This window comes from Canis lupus, chromosome X (assembly GCF_003254725.2).
Source record: "Canis lupus dingo isolate Sandy chromosome X, ASM325472v2, whole genome shotgun sequence".
Lineage (NCBI taxonomy): Eukaryota > Metazoa > Chordata > Mammalia > Carnivora > Canidae > Canis > Canis lupus.
The window spans coordinates 64,745,532-64,767,344 of NC_064281.1; the positions used below are offsets into that span (position 1 = coordinate 64,745,532).

At 39.6% G+C, this 21,813-nt stretch overlaps 1 protein-coding gene across 6 annotated transcripts in view; it reads left to right on the forward strand.

Annotated features, from left to right (window-relative positions):
* CYLC1 (cylicin 1) overlaps window positions 1-21,813 on the forward strand; it is a 134,759-nt gene that overhangs the window by 38,885 nt on the left and 74,061 nt on the right. For 5 of the 6 annotated variants that reach the window (XR_004813018.2, XR_007409410.1, XM_049107595.1 and 2 more), the window contains exon 2: window positions 10,862-10,942. The exons of the other annotated variant lie outside the window; for it this stretch is intronic. Coding sequence is in view for 3 of the 5 variants with exons in the window: in XM_049107595.1 (XP_048963552.1) it covers window positions 10,862-10,942 (81 nt within the window). In the remaining 2 variants the exon portion in view is untranslated. The remainder of the gene's footprint in view (window positions 1-10,861; window positions 10,943-21,813) is intronic. 6 annotated transcript variants of the gene reach the window in all.

Genomic DNA, 21,813 nt, shown 5'->3' on the forward strand with positions numbered 1-21,813 from the left:
GATGAAAGATCTAAATGTGAGACAAGAGTCCATCAAAATCCTAGAGGAGAACACAGGCAACACCCTTTTTGAACTCAGCCACAGTAACTTCTTGCAAGATACTTCCATGAAGGCAAAAGAAACAAAAGCAAAAATGAACAATTGGGACTTCATCAAGATAAGTAGCTTTTGCACAGCAAAGGATACAGTCAACAAAACCAAAAGACAACCTACAGAATAGGGGAAGATATTTGCAAATGACATATCAGATAAAGGGCTAGTTTCCAAGATCTATAAAGAACTTCTTAACCTCAACACCAAAGAAACAAACAATCCAATCATGAAATGGGCAAAAGACATGAACAGAAATCTCACAGAGGAAGACATAGACATGGCCAGCATGCACATGAGAAAATGCTCTGCATCACTTGCCATCAGGGAAATACAAATCAAAACCACAATGAGATACCACCTCACATCAGTGAGAATGGGGCAAATTAACAAGGCAGGAAACCACAAATGTTGGAGAGGATTTGGAGAAAAGGGAACCCTCTTACACTGTTGGTGGGAATGTGAACTGGTGCAGCCACTCTGGAAAACTGTGTGGAGGTTCCTCAAAGAGTTAAAAATAGACCTGCCCTATGACCCAGCAATTGCACTGTTGGGGATTTACCCCAAAGATACAAATGCAATGAAACGCTGGGACACCTGCACCCTGAAGTTTCTAGCAGCAATGTCCACAATAGCCAAACTGTGGAAGAAGCCTCGGTGTCCATCGAAAGATGAATGGATAAAGAAGATGTGGTTTATGTATACAATGGAATATTAGTCAGCCATTAGAAATGACAAATACCCACCATTTGCTTCAACGTGGATGGAACTGGAGGGTATTATGCTGAGTGAAATAAGTCAATCGGACAAGGACAAACATTATATGTTCTCATTCATTTGGGGAATATAAATAATAGTGAAAGGGAATATAAGGGAAGGGAGAAGAAATGTGTGGGAAATATCAGAAAGGGAGACAGAACATAAAGACTCCTAACTCTGAGAAAACGAACTAGGGATGGTGGAAGGGGGGGAGGAGGTCGGGGGGTGGGGGTGAATGGGTGACGGGCATTGAGGGGGGCACTTGATGGGATGAGCACTGGGTGTTATTCTGTATGTTGGCAAATTGAACACCAATAAAAAATAAATTTATTATTAAAAAAAGAAAACACTTACATACACACACATATATATATAATTATTTTTAAATATTTTATTTATTTGTTCATAAGAGACACACACACAGAGGCAGAGACACAGGCAGAGGAAGAAGTAGGCTCCATGCAGGGAGCCTAATGTGGGACCTGATCTCGGGACTCCAGGATCACATCTTGGGCCAAAGCCAGGCGCTAAACCACTGCTCCACCCAGGAATCCCCCTATATGTATAATTAAATACAATAAAGGATAAATTGTAATTGTAAAGATGAAAATTTTGAACAGACTTAAAAAAAAGAATATAATCATACAAGTGAAGAGAATGGAGCAATACTTTAGTTTCTGGGTGCATTTTGATCTGTTTGTAGAAGTAACTGCATCCCCAAATTACAAAGAAAAAAATATATATATATATATACAAAAATAAAATTAAATACAATGAATGCATAGAATGTAACTATAAAAATTGAAAAAGACTTTAAAAAGAGTTAATAAGGTAATAAATTGGTCAAAAAGGAAAGAGAAAAATTAAAATAGAAAGACTAAAGAATCGAGAAAAAAAAAAAAACATGTATTCTGTATGCTATTTTCTCCCTAGCCCTGGAGATTTTCAGTTTTGTGTCATCTGCAAACTTAGTCTTATCCAGATGTTCTTGCTGATCTTCTGGGGGAGGGGACTGTTGCCCTGACTCCTAGATGTCTTTGCCCTGGGCAGAATTGCACCACCATTGCCAGGAGACCAGACTACATCAGCAGCTCTGGATTGTTCTGTGTGACTTTTATTGCCTGAAGGCTTTCCACACTGCTTAGGGGAGGAGAAAGAAAACAGTGGCCTTCCAATTTCTATCCCTGGAGCTGACAGCTTGAGCCCTTTAGTCCTCAGTGCACCCTCAAGGAAAAGCAGTCAATCACTCTTTTCTCCCTGTTCTCCACCATCACTCTATGCTCACCCATCCAATGACTGAGAGATCCTCTCAGGCCGTGATGCTGCTTGGAGTGAACCCTACACACTCCAGCAGCCCAACCACCATCACTCCTGGGAGAGGGGGTGTTGTATTGCCACAATCGTGCAGCTTCATGAGCTCCTGCTTGGAGAGTGGTCGCCTGACTGCGTTGCAGTTTCATGGTTTATGACAACAACTAGTAGAAAGCCCACTCATGGACTCACTGATTGCAGCTGGCTTACCTGCCCTGATGCTGGGGAACTCTGCTGCACTCAGGCACCTATATTATTTCTGTGACCTTGGTGATCCAGAGACCACACTGTCTGACCAAGGATTCTGCCCCATGTCACCACCTCAGTTCCTTTCAGTCAGGGAAGACCCTCACTAGGGCAGACTTCTAAGTTGTGATTTTGCTCTCTGCTGCTATTTCACTTTCCAGTAGCCAGCTTAGTGGGGCTCATCACCCCCCTCAGTTTATCATCCCATATATTACCTTAGATTCACTTCTGTGCACCTCCTACCTTGCAGAAAGTGGTTGATTTTCTATTTGTAGGATTGCATCAATTCTATTCTTAGAACTCTTTTTGAGTTCACTATTCTGCTGAATTCCTGGGACCAGACAAAACTAAGGTCTCCTACTCCTCTGTCATTGTGGAAATTTTAAAACTCCAAATTTTAGTGAATCTTGTTGCAGGGACCTGCACTTTTCCTCCCAGGTGAAGGAGAGTCTCGCTATGCTTCTATCTTTTGCTGGACTTCTGCCAGGAAAGCAGTTGCCTGACCATGCAATTATTTCCAATTTATGACAACATAAAGCAGAAAGACAGCCCCTAGACTCACTGTTATCAGCCGGCTTCCCTGTTCCTATGCCTAGGAACTCTGCGACACTCAGGCACCTCCATTCATCTTGTTATCCCAGGGATTCTAAGACTGAGATGTCACACTTGGGGTTCTTCCTCACTTAGCCACCTGACCATCTTTAAGCCATGGATGTACCCCACTGTAGCAGATTTCTAAAAGTTCTGATTTTGCATTCCCATGCTTATAATACTTTGTGGTACCTCCTTTGGCAGGCTTCCTCCCCTCTGCCGTAACCTCAGAAATATCAATGCTGATTCAAGTCTCTAAACCACCTGTCTTTCAGCAAGTTATTGCTTTTCTACTCATAAAAATACAGCATTTTTTTCCTCAGGTGTCCATTTGATTTCTCAGGTGTTCAGAATGATTTGATCGCTATCACCTGAATTCAAAGGACCAGAGAAACTTAGTCTTCCCTACATCTCTGCTACCTTAGCTTCTCCAATATGTAATTACTTTGGTTTTGTTGTTTTATACTGGTTTTGTACTTTTCCCTAATCCTCTTGCTCTTTTTCCTTGTTTGGTGCTTTTCTATAGTAACATGTTTGGATTATTTTCTTTTTTTTTAACTTTTTTTTTAATTTATTTTTTTATTGGTGTTCAATTTACTAACATACAGAATAACCCCCAGTGCCCATCACCCATTCACTCCCGCCCCCCGCCCTCCTCCCCTTCTACCACCCCTAGTTCGTTTCCCAGAGTTAGCAGTCTTTACGTTCTGTCTCCCTTACTGATATTTCCCACACATTTCTTCTCCCTTCCCTTATATTCCCTTTCACTATTATTTATATTCCCCAAATGAATGAGAACATATAATGTTTGTCCTTCTCTCTCTCTCTCTCTCTATTCCTTTGCATATCTATAGCTTTTCTTTTTCTTTTTTTTTGTTTTTTTAATAATAAATTTATTTTTATTGGTGTTCAATTTGCCAACATACAGAATAATACCCAGTGCTCATCCCGTCAAGTGCCCCCCTCAGTGCCCGCCACCCAGTCACCCCTCCCACCCTCCTCCCCTTCCACCACCCCCTAGTTCTTTTCCCAGAGTTAGGAGTCTTTATGTTCTGTCTCCCTTTCTGATATTTCCCACCCATTTCTTCTCCCTTCCCCTCTATTCCCTTTCACTATTATTTATATTCCCCAAATGAATTAGACCATATAATGTTTGTCCTTCTCCGATTGACTCATTTCATTCAGCATAATACCCTCCAGTTCCATCCACATTGAAGCAAATGGTGGGTATTTGTCATTTCTAATGGCTGACTAATATTCCATTGTATACATAAACCAAATCGTCTTTATCCATTCATCTTTCGATGGACACCAAGGCTCCTTCCACAGTTTGGCTATTGTGGCCATTGCTGCTAGAAACATCGGGGTGCAGGTGTCCCTGCGTTTCATTGCATCTGTATCTTTGGGGTAAATCCCCAGCAGTGCAATTGCTGGGCCGTAGGGCAGATCTATTTTTAACACTTTGAGGAACCTCCACACAGTTTTCCAGAGTGGCTGCACCAGTTCACATTCCCACCAACAGTGTAAGAGGGTTCCCTTTTCTCCGCATCCTCTCCAGCATTTGTGGTTTCCTGCCTTGTTAATTTTCCCCATTCTTACTGGTGTGAGGTGGTATTTCATTGTGGTTTTGATTTGTATTTCCCTGATGGCAAGTGATGTTTTGTTTTGTTTTTGAAATTCAATTTGCCAACATATAGTATAACACCCAGTGCTCATCCCATTGAGTGCCCTTCTCAGTGCCCATCACCCAGTTACCCCAAGCCCTCCACCTACCCTTCCACAACCCTTTGTTCATTTCGCATAGTTAGGAGCCTCTCATGGTTTTTCTCCCTCTCTAATTTTCCCGCTCAGTTCCCGTCCTTTCCCTTAAAATCTCTCTCACTATTTCTTATATTCCCCATATGAGTGAAGCCGTATGATGATTGTCCTTCTCCAACTGACTTACTTCACTCAGCATAATACCCTCCAGTTCTATCCATGTTGAAGCAAATGGTGGGTATTTGTCCTTTCTGATGGCTTAGTAATACTTCATTGTATATATAGATCACATATTCTTTATCCATTTATCTGTTGAAGGACATTGTGGCTCCTTCCACAGTTTGGTTATTGTGGACATTGCTTCTATAAACATTGGGGTGCAAGTGTCCCAGCATTTCACTACATCTATATCTTTGGGGTAAGTACCGGGTACTTACACCAAGGTACCCAGGATATTTCACTACATCTATATCTTTGGGGTAAGTACCCAGTGCAATTTCTGGGTCATAGGGTAGCTCTATTTATAACTCTTTGAGGAACCTCCACACTGTTATCCAGAGAGGCTGTACCGGTTTGCTTTCCCACCAGCAGTTCAAGAGGGATCCCTCTTCTTCACATCCCTAAAACATTTGTTGTTTCCTGTCTTAATTTTCCCCATTCTCACTGGTGTAAGACAGTATCTCATTGTGGTTTTGATTTGTATTTCCCAGAGGACAAGTAATGGAGAGCATTTTCTCATGTGTTTTTTGGCCAAGTGTATGTCTTCTTTGGTAAAATTTCTGTTCATGTCTTTTGCCCATTTCATGACTCGATTGTTTATTTTTTGGGTTTTGAGTTTAATAAGTTCTTTATAGATCTTGGATACTAGCCCTTTATTTGATATATCAATTGCAAACATCTTCTCCCATTCTGTAGGTTGTCTTTTAGTTTTGTTAACTGTTTCTTTTGCTGTACAGAAGCTTTTTATCTTAATGAAGTCCCAATAATTCATTTTTGGTTTGGTTTCTCTTGCCTTGATAGATGTATCTTGCGAGAAGTTGCTGTGGCCAAGTTCAAAAAGGGTGTTGCCTGTGTTCTCCTCTAGTATTTTGATGGATTCTTCTCTCCATTTAAATTGTTCAACCATTTTGAGTTTATCTTTGGTTATGGTATAACGGAATCGTCTAGTTCATTCTTCTGCATGTGGCTGTCCAATTTTCCCAGCACCATTTCTTGAAGAGACTGTCCTTTTTCCAATGGATATTCTTTCCTACTTTGTTGAATATTACTTGACCATAGAGTTGTGGGACCATTTCTGGATCCTCTCTTCTGTTCCATTGATCTGTGTCTGTGTTTGTGCCAGTACCGCACTGTCTTGATGATCACAGCTTTGTAGTAGAACTTGAAATCCGGCTTTGTGATGCCACCGGCTCTGGTTTTCTTTTTCAATATTCCCCTGGCTATTCGAGGTCTTTTCTGATTACACACAAATTTTATTTGTTCCAACTCTCTAAAGAAAGTCCATGGTATTTTGATAGGGATTGCATTAAATGTGTACATTTCCCTGGGTAGCATAGACATTTTCACAATATTAATTCTTCCATTCCATGAGCATGGAATATCTTTCCATTTCTTTGTGTCTTCCTCAATTTCTTTCAGACGTGTTCTGTAGTTTTTAGGGTATAGATCATTTACCTCTTTGGTTAGGTTTATCCCTAAGTATCTTACGCTTTTGGGTGCAATTTTAAATGGATGGGATTGACTCCTTAATTTCTCTTTCTTCAATCTCATTGTTAGTGTACAGAAATGCCACTGATTTCTGAGCAGTGATTTTGTATCTTGCCACATTGCCGAATTGCTGTATGAGTTCTAGCAGTCTTGGGGTGGACTCTTTTGGCTTTTATATACAGTATGATATTATCTGTGAAGAGAGAGTTTGACTACTCCTTTTCCTATTTGAATGCCTTTAATTTCTTTTTTTTTTTTTTTTTGGCTTATTGCTGACGTTAGGACTTCTAATACTATGTTGAATAACAGTGGTGAGGCTGGACATACCTGAAATGGTCCTAATCTTAGGGGAAAGGCTTTCAGTTTTTTTCCCATTGAGAATGATATTCATCATGGGCTTTTCATATATGGCTTTTAAGGTGCTGAAGAAAGTTCTCACTTTCCCTAAACTTTGAGGAATTTTGATCCGGAATCAATACTGTATTTTGTCAAATGCTTTCTCTGCATCGATTGAGAGGATCATACAGTTCTTGTTTTTTCTCTTGTTGATATGATCTATCATATGGATTGTTTTAAGATCAGTGAACCAGCCTTGCTTCCTGGGGATAAATCTCACTTGGTCATGGTGAATAATCTTAATGTACTGTTGGATCTTACTGGCTAGTATCTTATTGAGAATTTTTGAATCCGAGTTAATTAGGGATATTGGTCTATACTTTTGCTTTTTGGTTGGGTTTTTGTCTGGATTTGGAATCAAGGTATTCCTGGCCTCATAAAATGAGTTTGGTAGTATTCAATCCCTTTCTATCCTTCAGAACAGTTTTAGTAGAATAGGTATTATTTCTTCTTTAACGTTTGATAGAATTCCCCAAGGAAGCCATCTGACCCTGGACTTTTGTGTCTTGGGAGGTTTTGGATGACTGCTTCAATTTCCTTTCTGGTTATTGGCCTGATCAGGTTTTCTATTTCTTCCTATTCCAGTTTTGTTAATTTGTGGTTTTCCAGAAATGCATCCATTTCTTCTAAATTGCCTAATTTTTTGACATATAGCTGCTCATAATACATTTTTAACATCGTTTGTGTTTCCTTGATATTGGTTGTGATGTGTCCTCTTTCAGTCGTGATTTTATTATTTTGAGTCTTTTTTTCTTTTTTATAAGGCTGGCTAGGAGTTTATCTTATTAATTCTTTCAAAGAACCACCTCCTGGTTTTGTTGATCCTTTCTACAGTTTTTCTGTTTCTATTTAATTGAGTTCTCCCCAAATCTTTATGATCTCTCTTCTTCTGCTTTGTGTAGGTTTTATTTGCTGTTCTTTTCCCAATTCCTTTAGGTGCAAGGTTAGCTTGTGTGTTTTAGCTTTTTCAAATTTTTGAAACAGGTTTGTATTGTGATGTATTTCACTCTTAGGAGTTGCTTTTACTGCATCCCAAAGATTTTGAATGGTTGCATCTTCATTTTCATTATTTTCCATGAATCTTTTTAATTCTTCTCTAATTTCCTGGTTGACCCATTCATCTTGTAGCATGATGCCCTTTAACCTCCATGTATTTGAGTCTCTTCCAAATTTAATCCTGTGATTGAGTTCTAGTTTCAAAGCATTGTGGTCTGACAATATGCAGGAGACAATCCCAGTCTTTTGGTATCCGTTGAGTCCTGATTTGTGACACAGTATGTGGTCTATTCTGGAGAAAGTTCCATATGCACTTGAGAAGAATTTGTATTCAGTTGTGTTTGGATGGAAAGTTCTGTAAATATCTGTGAAATCTGTTTGGTCCAGTGTATCATTTAAGGGCCTTGTTTCTTTGTTGATATTCTGCTTAGAAGTTCTGTCATTGCAGAAAGTGCCATGTTGAAGTCTCCTACTATTAGTGTATTATTCTCTAAGTATGTCTTTACTTTGGTTATTAATTGATATACTTGGCAGCTCCCACATAAGGGGCATAAATATTCATGATCATTAGGTCTCCTTGTTGGAAAGACCCTTTAAGTATGATATAGTGTCCCTCTTCCTCTCTTACTACTACAGTCTTTGGTATAAACATTATCTGATATGAGGATTGCTACCCCAGCTTTCTTTTGAGGATTATTTGAATGGTAAATGCTTATCCACCCTTTCATTTTCAGGCTGGAGGTGTCCTTAGGTCTAAAATCAGTCTCTTATAGACAGCAAATAGATGGGTCTTGCTTTTTTATCCAGTCAGAAACCTTGCATCTTTTGATGGAATAATTTAGCTCATTCACATTCAAAGTAACTATTGAAAGATATGAATTTAGTGTCATCGTATTACCTATTCAGTTCCTGGTTTTTTTTTTTTTTGGATTATTTCCTTGGGCTTTGTCTTTCTTTTACTGGGTTCTCCCTTAAAATTTCTTACAGAACTGGTTTGGTGGTCACATATTCTTTCACTTTCTGCCTATTCTGGAAGCTCTTTATCTCTCCCTCTATTCTGAATGACAGGTCTGATGGATAAAGTGTTCTTGGCTGCATATTCTTCTCATTTAGTACCCTGAATATATCTTGCCAGGCTTTTCTGGCCTGCTAACTCTCTGTGGATAGGTCTGCTGTTAATCTGACTTCTCTCCCACATATATTAAGAATTTCTTGTCTCATGCCACTTTAAAAATTTTCTTTTTATCATTGAAATTTGTAAGTTCCACCATTAAATGTTGAGGTATTTAACAGTTTTTATTGATTTTTGTGGGGGTTCTCTCTATCTCTTGGATCTGAATGCCTGTTACCTTCCCCAGATTAGGGAGGTTCTCACCTATGATTTTTTCAAATATATTTTGTGGTCCTCTCTCACTCTCAGCCTCTTCTGGAATCCCAATTATACTTAAATTATTTGTTCTCAGGCTATCATTTTTTTTCCCTAAGACTTTCCTCATGGTCTGTTAATTGTTTTTCTCTTTTTTCCTCAGCTTCCTTCCTTACCATCAACTTGTCTACTATGTCACTCAGTCTCTCCTCCACCTCGTAACCCTAGCAGTTAGGCCTTCTAGTTTGGATTGCATCTCATTTAATATATTTAAAATGTCAGCCTGATTAGATTTCAATTCTGCAGTAACGAAGTCTCCAGAGTCCTCCCAAGCCACCAATAGCTTATAATTGTGTTTCTGAATTGACTTTCTGACATCTTATTGAAGTCCAAATTCTGTAACTCTGTGGCAGAGAGTGCTGTTCCTGGTTCGTTCTTTTGTGGTGAACTCTTCCTTCTCGTCATTTTGTCTAGTGCAGAGTGGCTGTATGTGTGGGCTGAGTCAAAAATATTAACCACAACCTAAGTACAATACACCATAGATGATTCTGAACAGGTTAGAGACCGAAAAATAAAAGAAAAAGAAGAGCAGAGCAAAATAAAATAAAAGGACCACTAAAGTGAAAAACAAATTTTAAAACAAAATAGTGGGGCAGCCCGGGTGACTCAGTGGTTTAGCGCTGCCTTCAGCCCAGGGCGTGATCCTGGAGACCTGGGATCGAGTCCCATGTTGGGCTCCCTGCATGGATCCTGTTTCTCCCTCTGCCTGTGTCTCTGCCTCTCTCTCTCTCCTCTCTGTGTTCTCATGAATAAATGAATAAAATATTAAAAAATAAAACAAAATAGTAAAAATAAAAGGCCAAAATCCACAAAGAAGAAGAAAAAAGAAAAAAAAAGAAAATTAAAATAAAAGTAAAAAAGAGAAAAAATTCGGGGCTGGGGTATGGTGGTGGTGAAGAAGTGGCATTGGAAAGAGAAGGTAGTCTCCCTGAGGTGTGCTAAAGGGTGATCCTCTTGGTTCTGAGTGTATTTTGTTCCATATATTAGAAGTTGCTCGATCCCATATTTATTTAAACCAGCAATATTTATATAAAGCCTCAATACTGACCACCAAAACATAAACAAGATAAAAGAGGGGGCAGAATGTGAAGGAAGAGAGAATGCAATCTCACATAATGAACCAGTATGGTATTCCACTTCTTTCTGGGTGTATGTTGTTAATATTTAGAAGGTATTAACTTCTACCATTGTAAAATAATATGAGGCAGAAACAACAAAAACAAAACAAAAAAAAGCCATATCTTGTATATCTTTCAAAGTTAAATTGAATGCCTTGAAGAGTATCCAGTAGTGAAAAAATATATCTAAGACATAATTGTAGAAATATGAAAGTCAAATAGGAATAAAAAAAACTTAAAAATGAAGAAGTGGTAAAATATTGTAGTTCAGGTGGGAAAGGAGAAAAAATATTGGAAATTTTTAGTCTGTTATAAAAATGAGTCATCACGGAAAAAGGAAAAGAAAAAAGAAAAAAAAGAGGACCCTCTAATTCCATATATTATTTTCCCTTGGTTTTCCCTCTGTCCTGGAGCTTTCCAGCACCGCTTGGTCAATAAAGTTGCTCTTCCCTTGTTCTTCCAGCTGGTCTTCTGGGGCAGGGTTCTGCTGTGCTGATTCTCAGTTGTCTGTGCCTGGGTGGAGATGTCCCACACCTTGCTCAGTGTAAGCTGTTCATCCTGTGAGTTCTTTGTTCCCTGGTGGCCCCACCTCTTCCACTCATAAGGTGAAACAAAGAGGAAAAACAACAACAGCGGCCAGATTTCCAGTTCTGGAGTTGAGCTCCCTGTGAGTAACTAGCCACATTATCCCAGTCAGCACTGTTCTAGATCTTCCCTAGGGGCTCCCTCTCCTGAATGGAATGGGGACATAGCCACCTCAGTCTGGAGCTGGCCTGCCTAACCGACTGTCTTCTTCCCTAGTGCCCCAGAGAGCTGCAGTGCTCCAGCCCTTTACAGATATCAGATCTCAGTTTGCAGTGAGATTCCCCCAGGCACCCCCTCCTCATATAGTGACTCCAGGAATCTTAAGGCTTCACTGCCCCTCCAGTGATTTTGTCTGAATTCCCTGCTAAGCTTTTTTCAATCAGGGAAAACTCTGGCTCACGTCTATAAAGTTACTGCTTCTTCAGGGCTGGGCTTTCCTGTCCCAGAGGCTATCACCACTCTGCTTTATTCCCACTCCTCATGGATCCCTCCTTTCTTTTTCTTTCTTTCTTTCTTTCTTTCTTTCTTTCTTTCTTTCTTTCTTTCTTTCTTCTTTCTTTCTTTCTTTCTTTCTTTTTTCTTTCTTTCTTTCTTTCTTTCTTTCTTTCTTTCTTTCTTTCTTTCTTTCTTTCTTTCTTCTTTCCTTTTTGCCTTCTTAGCTTGTTAGAAGGGAAATCTTTTCTCTCTGTAGCCTTCCAGCTGTTCTCTCTTTAAATCTCAGGTTGAATTCATAGGTGTTAAGGATGGTTTGAAAGTTATCTAGGTAAGTTTGTGGGACCAGGTGAGTTAAGGACCACTACCCTTCTACCATCTTCAAGAGCCAAGTTTTTTTTTTTTTCATTTGTGGTTTCCACGTGCTCATATATAACTTCTCATGTATATAACCATCTTTTTTTAAAGATTATTTATTTATTTATTCATGAAAGACAGAGACAGAGAGGAAGAGACATATCCAGAGGGAGAAGCAGGCTCCATGCAGGGAGCCTAATGTGGGAATTGATTCTGGGACTCCAGGATCACGCCCTGAATTGAAGCAAATGTTTAACTGCTGACCCACCCAGGCGTCCCTGCATATAACCATATTTATTAAATTGACAGTCATCTAAGTTGAACCCATTCTAAAAGCACTAAATATTTACCTCTCCTACTTACATTTATGTATATAATATCATTTACATCCTTTTATTTTGTGAATTCCTTGCCTGGTTTTTATATGTATAATTGTTTTTACTGCTTTTGGGCTTTAACTTCCTTGCTGGTTTAATAAGTGATTATTTTACTACTGTTATTATGTTTGTTTTAATTTGTTTTTTTTAATAAATTAACTTTTTATTGGTGTTCAATTTACCAACATACAGAATAACACCCAGTGCTCATTCCGTAAAGTGTCCCCCTCAGTGCCCGTCACCCACTCACCCCCACCCCCCGCCCTCCTCCCCTTCCACCACCCCTAGTTCGTTTTCCAGAGTTAGGAGTCTTTATGTTCTGTCTCCCTTTCTGATATTTCCCAAACACTTCTTCTCCCTTCCATTATATTCCCTTTCATTATTATTTATATTCCCCAAATGAATGAGAACATACACTGTTTGTCTTTCTCCGATTGACTTACTTCACTCAGCATACTACCCTCCAGTTCCTGGGATTCCTCAGTGGCACAGCGGTTTGGCACATGCCTTTGGCCTAGGGAGCGATCCTGGAGACACGGGATCGAATCCCACATCGGGCTCCTGGTGCATGGACCCTGCTTCTCCCGCTGCCGGCGTCTCTGCCTGTCTCTCTCTTTCTCTGTATGACCATCATAAATAAATAAAAATTTAAAAAAGATTTGAAAAAATACCCTCCAGTTCCATCCACGTTGAAGCAAATGGTGGGTATTTGTCATTTCTAATGGCTGACTAATATTCCATTGTATACATAAACCACATCTTCTTTATCCATTCATCTTTCAATGGACACCGAGGCTCCTTCCACAGTTTGGCTATTGTGGACATTGCTGCTAGAAACATCGGGGTGCAGGTGTCCCGGCGTTTCATTGCATCTGAATCTTTGGGGTAAATCCCCAACAGTGCAATTGCTGGGTCGTAGGGCAGGTCTACGTTTAACTCTTTGAGGAACCTCCACACAGTTTTCCAGAGTGGCTGCACCAGTTCACATTCCAACCAACAGTGTAAGAGGGTTCCCTTTTCTCCGCATCCTCTCCAACATTTGTGGTTTCCTGCCCTGTTAATTTTCCCCATTCTCACTGGTGTGAGGTGGTATCTCATTGTGGTTTTGATTTGTATTTCCCTGATGGCAAGTGATGCAGAGCATTTTCTCATGTGCATGGTGGCCATGTCTATGTCTTCCTCTGTGAGATTTCTGTTCATGTCTTTTGCCCATTTCATGATTGGATTGTTTGTTTCTTTGGTGTTGAGTTTAATAAGTTCTTTATAGATCTTGGAAACTAGCCCTTTATCTGATACGTCATTTGCAAAAATCTTCTCCCATTCTGTAGGTTGTCTTTTAGTTTTGTTGACTGTATCCTTTGCTGTGCAAAAGCTACTTATCTTAATGAAGTCCCAATAGTTCATTTTTGCTTTTGTTTCTTTTGCCTTTGTGGATGTATCTTGCAAGAAGTTACTGTGACCAAGTTCAAAAAGGGTGTTGCCTGTCATCTCCCCTAGGATTTTGATGGATTCTAGTCTCACATTTAGATCTTTCATCCATATTGAGTTTATCTTTGGGTATGGTGAAAGAGAGTGGTCTAGTTTCATTCTTTGCATGCGGATGTCCAATTTTCCCAGCACCATTTATTGAAGAGACTGTCTTTCTTCCAATGGATAGTCTTTCCTCCTTTATCGAATATTAGTTGACCATAAAGTTCAGGGTCCACTTCTGGGTTCTCTATTGTGTTCCATTGATCTATGTGTCTGTTTTTGTGCCAGTACCACACTGTCTTGATGACCACAGCTTTGTAGTACAACCTGAACTCTGGCATTGTGATGCCCCCAGATATGGTTTTCTTTTTTTAAAATTCCCCTGGCTATTTGGGGTCTTTTCTGATTCCACACAAATCTTAAAATAATTTGTTCTTACTCTCTGAAGAAAGTCCATGGTATTTTAATAGGGTTTGCATTAAACGAGTAAATTGCCCTGGGTAACATTGACATTTTCACAATATTAATTCTGCCAATCCATGAGCATTGAATACTTTTCCATCTCTTTGTGTCTTCCTTAATTTCTTTCAGAAGTGTTCTATAGTTTTTAGGGTATAGACCCTTTACCTCTTTGGTTAGGTTTATTCCTAGGTCTCTTATGCTTTTGGGTGCAATTGTAAATGGGATTGACTCCTTAATTTCTCTTTCTTCAGTCTAATTGTTAGTGTATTGAATGCCATTGATTTCTGGGCATTGATTTTGTATCCTGCCATGCTACCAAATTGCTGTGTGAGTTCTAGCAATCTTGGGGTGGAGGCTTTTGGGTTTTCTATGCAGAGTATCATGTCATCAGCGAAGAGGGAGAGTTTGACCTCTTCTTTACCAATTTGAATGCCTTTAATGTCTTTTTGTTGTCTGATTGCTGAGGCTAGGACTTCCAATACTATGTTGAATAGCAGTGGTGAGAGTGGACATCCCTGTCTTGTGCCTGATCTTAGGGGAAAGGCTCCCAGTGCTTCCCCATTGAGAATGATATTTGCTGTGGGCTTTTTGTAGATGGCTTTTAAGATGTTGAGGAAAGTTCCCTCTATCCCTACACACTGAAGAGTTTTGATCAGGAATGGATGCTGTATTTTGTCAAATGCTTTCTCTGCATCTAATGAGAGGATCATATGGTTCTTGGTTTTTCTATTGCTGATATGATGAATCACGTTGATTGTTTTACAAGTGTTGAACCAGCCTTGTGTACCAGGATAAATCCTACGTGGTCTTGGTGAATAATTTTCTTAATGTGCTTTGGATCCGATTAGCTAATATCTTTTTGAGAATTTTTGCATCCATGTTCATCAGAGATATTGGTCTGTAATTCTCCTTTTTGGTGGGGTCTTTGTCTGGTTTTGGAATTAACGTAGTGCTGGCCTCATAAAATGAATTTGGAGGTACTCCATCTCTTTCAATCTTTCCAAACAGCTTTAGGAGAATAGGTATGGTATCTTCTTTAAATGTTTGTTAGAATTCCCCTGGAAAGCCATCTGGCCCTGGTCTTTTTTGTCTTGGGAGGTTTTTGATGACTGCTTCAATTTCCTCCATGGTTTTTGGCCTGTTCAGGTTTTCTATTTCTTCCTGTTCCAATTTTGGTAGTTTGTGGCTTTCCAGGAATGCGTCCATTTCTTCTAAATTGCCTAATTTATTGGCGTATAGCTGTTCATAATATGTTTTTAAAATTGTTTGTATTTCCTTGGTGTTGGTAGTGATCTCTCCTTTCTCATTCATGATTCTATTAATTTGAGTCTTCTCTCACTTCTTTTTAATAAGGTTGGTTAATGGTTTATCTATCTTATTAATTTTTTCAAAGAACCAACTCCTGGTTCTGTCGATCTGTTCCACAGTTCTTCTGGTCTCGATTTCGTTGAGTTCTGTTCGGATTTTAATTAATTCTCTTCTGCTGGGCGTAGGGTCCATCTGCTGTTTTTTCTCTAGCTCCTTTATGTGTAAGGTTAGCTTTTGTATTTGAGTTCTTTCCAGTTTTTGAATGGATGCTTATATTGCGATGTATTTCCCCCTCAGGACTGCTTTTGCTGCATCCAAAGATTTTGAACGGTTGTATGTATCTTCATTCTCATTAGTTTCCATGAATCTTTTTAATTCTTCCTTAATTTCCTGGTTGACCCTTTCATCTTTTAGCAGGATGGTCCTTAACCTCCAGGTGTTTGAGGTCCTTCCAAACTTCTTGTTGTGATTTAGTTCTAACTTCAAGAATTATGGTCTGAGAATATGCAGGGGACAATCCCAATCTTTTGGTATCGGTTAAGACCTGATTTGTGACCCAGTGTGTGGTCTATTCTGGAGAAAGTTCCATGTGCACTTGAGAAGAATGTGTATTCATTTGAGTTTGGATCTAAAGTTCTGTAGATATCTGTGAAATCCATCTGGTCCAGTGTATCATTTAAAGCTCTCGTTTCTTTGGAGATGTTGTGCTTAGAAGACCTATCGAGTATAGAAAGAGCTAGATTAAAGTCACCAAGTATAAGTGTATTATTATCAAAGTATTTCTTCACTTTGGTTATTAATTGGTTTAAATATTTGGCAGCTCCCACATTCGGGGCATATATATTGTGGATTGTTAAGTCCTCTTGTTGTATAGATCCTTTAAGTATGAGATAGTGTCCCTCTTCATCTCTGACTACAGTCTTTGGGGTAAATTTTAGTTTATCTGATATAAGGATGGCTACCCCTGCTTTCTTTTGAGGACCATTTAAATGGTAAATTGTTCTCCAACCTTTTATTTTCAGGTTGTAGGTGTCCTTCTGTCTAAAATGAGTCTCTTGTAGACAGCAAATAGATGGGTCCTGCTTTTTTATTCAGCCTGAAACCCTGCGCCTTTTGATGGGGTCATTAAGCCCGTTCATGTTTAGAATTGTATTGACAGATATGAGTTTAGTGTCATCATGATATCTATTCATTCCTTGTTTTTGTGGATTGTTCCATTGAACTTCTTCTTAAAGGGGAATTTTAGGAGTCCCTTTAAAATTTCTTGCAGAGCTGGTTTGGAGGTCACATATTCTTTCAGTTCCTGTCTGTCTTGGAAGCTCTTTATCTATCCTCCCATTTTGAATGAGAACCTTGCTGGATAAAGTATTCTTGGTTGCATGTTCTTCTCATTTAAGACCCTGAATATATCCTGCCAGCCCTTTCTGGCCTGCCAGGTCTCTGTGGAGAGGTCTGCTGTTACCCTAATACTCCTTCCCATATATTTTGGGATTTCTTGTGTTTTGCTGCTTTAAGGATCCTCTCTTTATCCTGGAATTTGCTAGCTTCACTATTAAATGTTGAGGTGTTGAATGATTTTTATTGATTTTAGGGGGGGATCTCTATATTTCCTGGATCTGAATGCCTTTTTCCCTTCCCAGATTAGGAGAGTTTTCAGCTATGATTTGTTCAAATACATATTCTGGCCCTCTGGCCCTTTTGGTGCCCTCGGGAACCCCAATTAAACGTAGGTTTTTCTTCCTCAGGCTGTTATTTATTTCCCTTAGTCTATCCTCATGGTCTTTTAACTGTTTGTCTCTTTTTTCCTCAGTTTCCCTCTTTGCCATCAACTTGTCTTCTATGTCACTCACTTGTTCTTCCACCTTGTTAACTCTCGTCATTAGGACTTCTAGTTTGGATTGCATCTCATTCAATTGATTTTTAATTTCTGTCTGATTAGATCTAAATTCTGCAGTCATGAAGTCTCTTGAGTCCTTTATGCTTTTTTCTAGAGCCACCAGTAGCTGTATAATAGTGCTTCTGAATTGGCTTTCTGACATGGAATTGTAATCCAGATTTTGTAACTCTGTGGGAGAGAGGACTGTTTCTGATTCTTTCTTTTGAGGTGAGGTTTTCCTTCTAGTCATTTTGCTCAGTGCAGTGTGGCCAAAAACAAGTTTTATTGGGAAAAGGAGAAAAAGAGAGAGGAAAGGAAAGAAAAGAGAAAAAGAAAAAAGAAAAAAGGAAGAAAAAAGGAAAAAAAGAGAAGAAAAGGAGAAAGAAAAAGAAAGAAAGTTGAAAAAAAAAGGGTGGGGGAAGCAATCAGAAATCAAAAAGAAAAAAAAAACACGGGGGAGTATCTTCTGATTCTGTATACTTTAAATTCCTTGACTTCCCCTGTAACTTGTCTGTCTAGCTGGTCTTCTGGGGGAGGGGCCTGTTGTGCTGATTTTCAGGTGTTAGCACTTGGGGGAGCTGCTCTGCCCCCTGCCTGGTGCCGGGCTCAGTGGGGGTTGTTTACCCTTTGAGGCCCCTGGAGGAACCACCCCAGTGGTGCTCTGGAAACCTGGATTCAGCCCCCGCAGTAACTAAGGAGCTCTCTGTCTGCAGGGCCTGGAGGCTCTAGGGTGCGGCCAATGATCTGCTCGGCCCCGGGCAGGAGTTTCCTTGCTGTCCTGTGCCCTCCCAGCAGGACTGACCTGAACCAGACGCTCAACCATTGAGCCACCCAGGTGCCCGAATTGTTTCTTTTCTAATTTTTTATTTTTTTGCTGAAGGCCTCACTGAGATTTTCCACTCTTAAATTCAGTACATATATTTATGTCCATTACTTTGAACTTTTTACAAAGCATATTGCTTATCTCCATTGTATTTAAATCTCTTGCTATGGTTTTGTCCTGGTCTTTCATTGGAGTGTATTATTGTTTCCTCATTTGTAAAACTCTCTGTGTTTATTTCTATGTATTAGGAAGCCAGTTACATATCCTGATTTTGAAGGTAGTGACCTTATGAAGAAATCTTGTGGTGCCCTGTACTGCAATGTCCCCTGTTCATCACAACCAGGTCCTTTGGGCATGTATCCTATGTTTGTTTTGTGCACCCTACTATTGTGTGTGGGTCTCATTTGCCTTTAGTCCACTCAGCTGCAATGGCCTGTTTTACCTTTTGTGGTCTGAGTTTGGTCCCTGTGCTGTTATGGGGCATGTTTACGGCTGCTCCAGGCTTGTGGTTGGAAGATGTTAATAGTCAGACCATATGCCTGCCCTCAGCCCATTTGTCAGTGATGTGGGCACACAGAACTGTAGAACATTATCCCTTCATTGTCTGCTGAGAGGTTTTGTTGTGAGTGGGACATACAGAGAAACCAAATGTCTTCTCTCAGTTCATCTTTTGGGGCTGTTGTAGCATAGACCTGATGGATACCGTCTGCATTTTCCCCTGAGAATCTTGTTGTTGAGTGGGGCTGGTGGTCAGACCAGATGCCTACCTCCAGTCCATCTGCCAAGACTTCAGTGACCCTGAAATGCTGGGCACCCTTCCTGTGGTGCCCCCTGAGAGGATTTAGTTGGTGGACAGATTCAGCAGTCAGATAAGATGCTTGAAGCTGCAGATGCACTGACGCATAAAGCACTTTCTCTGCACTACTATTTATAAGGTTTGGCTGCTAGGGCTGCAGGAGAACTGGTGTGTGTTGTTGTCTTCCCCTCTCACCAGGTACTGGTCCCTGCAGAGTCTGGGTGCAGAATGACACATGGCAAGAGTTGCTTTGGAGGGACAGTTACTGATGCTGTAGCTTTGGATGGAGTGGATCCAAAGGAAAACAGGGGAGCAGTGTGTGTGTGGTGTAAACAAGTTAGATTGAGAGTGTTCATGCTGGTTCCCACAAATTTCCAGCTATCTAGGCTGGGGAAAGATAGAGAAATGATTTCCTCCAGCTTTTTTTTTTTCTTAGAAAAATCTCCTAAATATCGCTGCCACTCTAAGGCAGGTTCTGAGATGACTAAATCAATCTCCTTCCCCTATACTCCAGAAGTCTTTCAAACTGCTGCTTCTGTGCTTTATCATAGTGGGGTTGTTTCTTATGCTGCCTCTTTAAGGGTGGGAGTCAGTTTCTTATTGCCCTCTGGCTTTCTCAGAGCTAAGCCTGATAAGTTTTAAGTTACCCAGAGTTAAACTTTACTGGTTTTAAAACTCATGAAGTTATATCCCACTGTTTTTCAAAACCAAATGTTATGACATTTTATCTTCCCAGTGCAAGTCCCTCATATCTTAGGTGTCTGGTGTGAGGTCTGTTCCTCCCTCTTCTCTCTGTTGTGGTGTTCCTTTCATTTGTGGCTAGTGTCACTGGAAATCTAGTTCATGACCACATCTCCATCAAGTTTTAAGATGTAGCCTCCTCTCTACTATTAATTAGAATGCCTGTTCTGTGAGAGTTTAGATCATTTTCTGGTTGGTTATAGTAATATGGCTGTTATTTAGGTGTGTCTGTGAATTGAAGTGAGGCTTTGGAGGAGAATCTAGTTAGTGCCTCCTGCAGTTTCTGAAGGCTACCAGCATATATTGACTTTGTGACTAGATCACTCCAGTCTCTGCTATACTGTGATATTGCCTTCTCTATTTCTTTAGTCAAATATCCTTTAGCTTCCCTCTTTAAAAATTGTGATTGCATTTAGGACCCACCTGGATAATCCAAGGTAATATCCTCAACTCAATATTTTAAAATATATATTAGAGAGAGAGAGAGAGAAAGAGAGAAGAGCGATAACAAGAGAGAGAGCACCAGCAGAGGGAGAGGCAGAGGGAGAGGAAGAAGCAGGCTCCCTGCTGATCAGGGAGCCTGATATGAGGCTTAATCCCAGGACCCTAGGATCTGTGACCTGAGCTGAAGGCAGATGCTTAATTGACTGAGCTAACCAGTTTACCTCAACTCAAGATTCTTAACCATACCTACAAATTTCATTTATCCATCTAAGGTAACATTAACAAATTCCAGGGATTAGAAAATGAGTATATTTGGGTTTATAATTCCACTTACTACAGTCTGGACTCCAAAGATCCATATCTTTCTCACATGCAAAATAAATTTTTCCCATACCAACATCCCCAAAGTATCAGCTTATCCAAGCTTTAACTCAAGTCCAAAATCCCACTTAAATATAATCAGCTTAAAAGTCTGATATCCTACAATTTAAATATTGTAAGTCAGATGTAGGTTAGATGTTATGTATGATACATCCTGGGAAAATATTTCTATCTGCAAAATTAGGAAACAAATTTTCTGCTCCCCAAATACAATGATTTGACAAGACAGGATTAAATTTTTCAACACTCCATTTCCAAAAGGGAGAAAATAGAAAGGACAAACTATTTTGACCCTGAACAATTTCTAAATCCAACAGGGCAAACTCCATTCAGTGTTCATGCCTAGGAATAATTCACAGTGGTTTGAGGCTCCACCCTCTAGAGCCTTCAGCTTTGCCCTCAGAATAATTTTTCCTCTTCCTATAAAGGTATCACCTGTTTGTAACTAAGTAGTTTTCTCAACCTGTTTCCTGTCTACAGAATTTTGGCAGTTTAATGATCTTTCATTTTCCTGTCTCTGTTCCTTTAGGTCCAAGTGGAAAAGATATATAACATTCTTTAAAACATGTGTGGGTTTCTCATGGCATATGAGAATTTATGCCATTAGACAAGATGCTCCTCCACATATGCTTCTTGATTAATCTCATCTCTATTCCTGACATTTGCTGAGATGGATAAGTGGATCCATGACTCATATGTCTAACATTTTCTTCACTAAGAAAACCTTGTTTAGCCAACTCTTGATTTTCTCTCCAGAGCACACTTTCCTACCAGTGAACCTCTTAATTTTAGAATGTATTGGAATCTGGATAAGGTGAGAATTTCCCAAATTATCAAGTCCTGATTTTCAGGAAAATTGTTTTATTGCTTTCCTTTCACACTCTACTATAAGCAGTACCTTTGAGCTTTGCTTGATAATCTCAGATAAGTGTCTGTTTATCACTTATAAATTCTGCTTCCCATGTAACCATAGAATCACCTATGTTTTTAGAACTATATAAAGTATCCTCTTTCTCCAGTCTTCAACAAAACGTTCTTCTACTTCCTCATCAATACTCACTTACTATCATTTTTCTATTTTTACATAACTTTTTATTTAGTGGTGCCTCAGTGGCTCAGTTGGTTGTGTATCCCTTTGACTCAGGTCATGATCTCAGGGTCCAGAGATTGAGCCCCGCATTGGAATTCCTGCTCAGTGAGGAGGCTGCTTTTCCCTCTCCATCTGACCCTTCTCTCCACCAGTGTGCCCCTCCCGTCTCAAACAAACAAACAAACAAATAAATACTTTAAAATTTTTATTTAAATTCAATTTAGTTAATATATACAGTATTATCAGTTTCAGGGGTAGAATTTAGTGAATCAT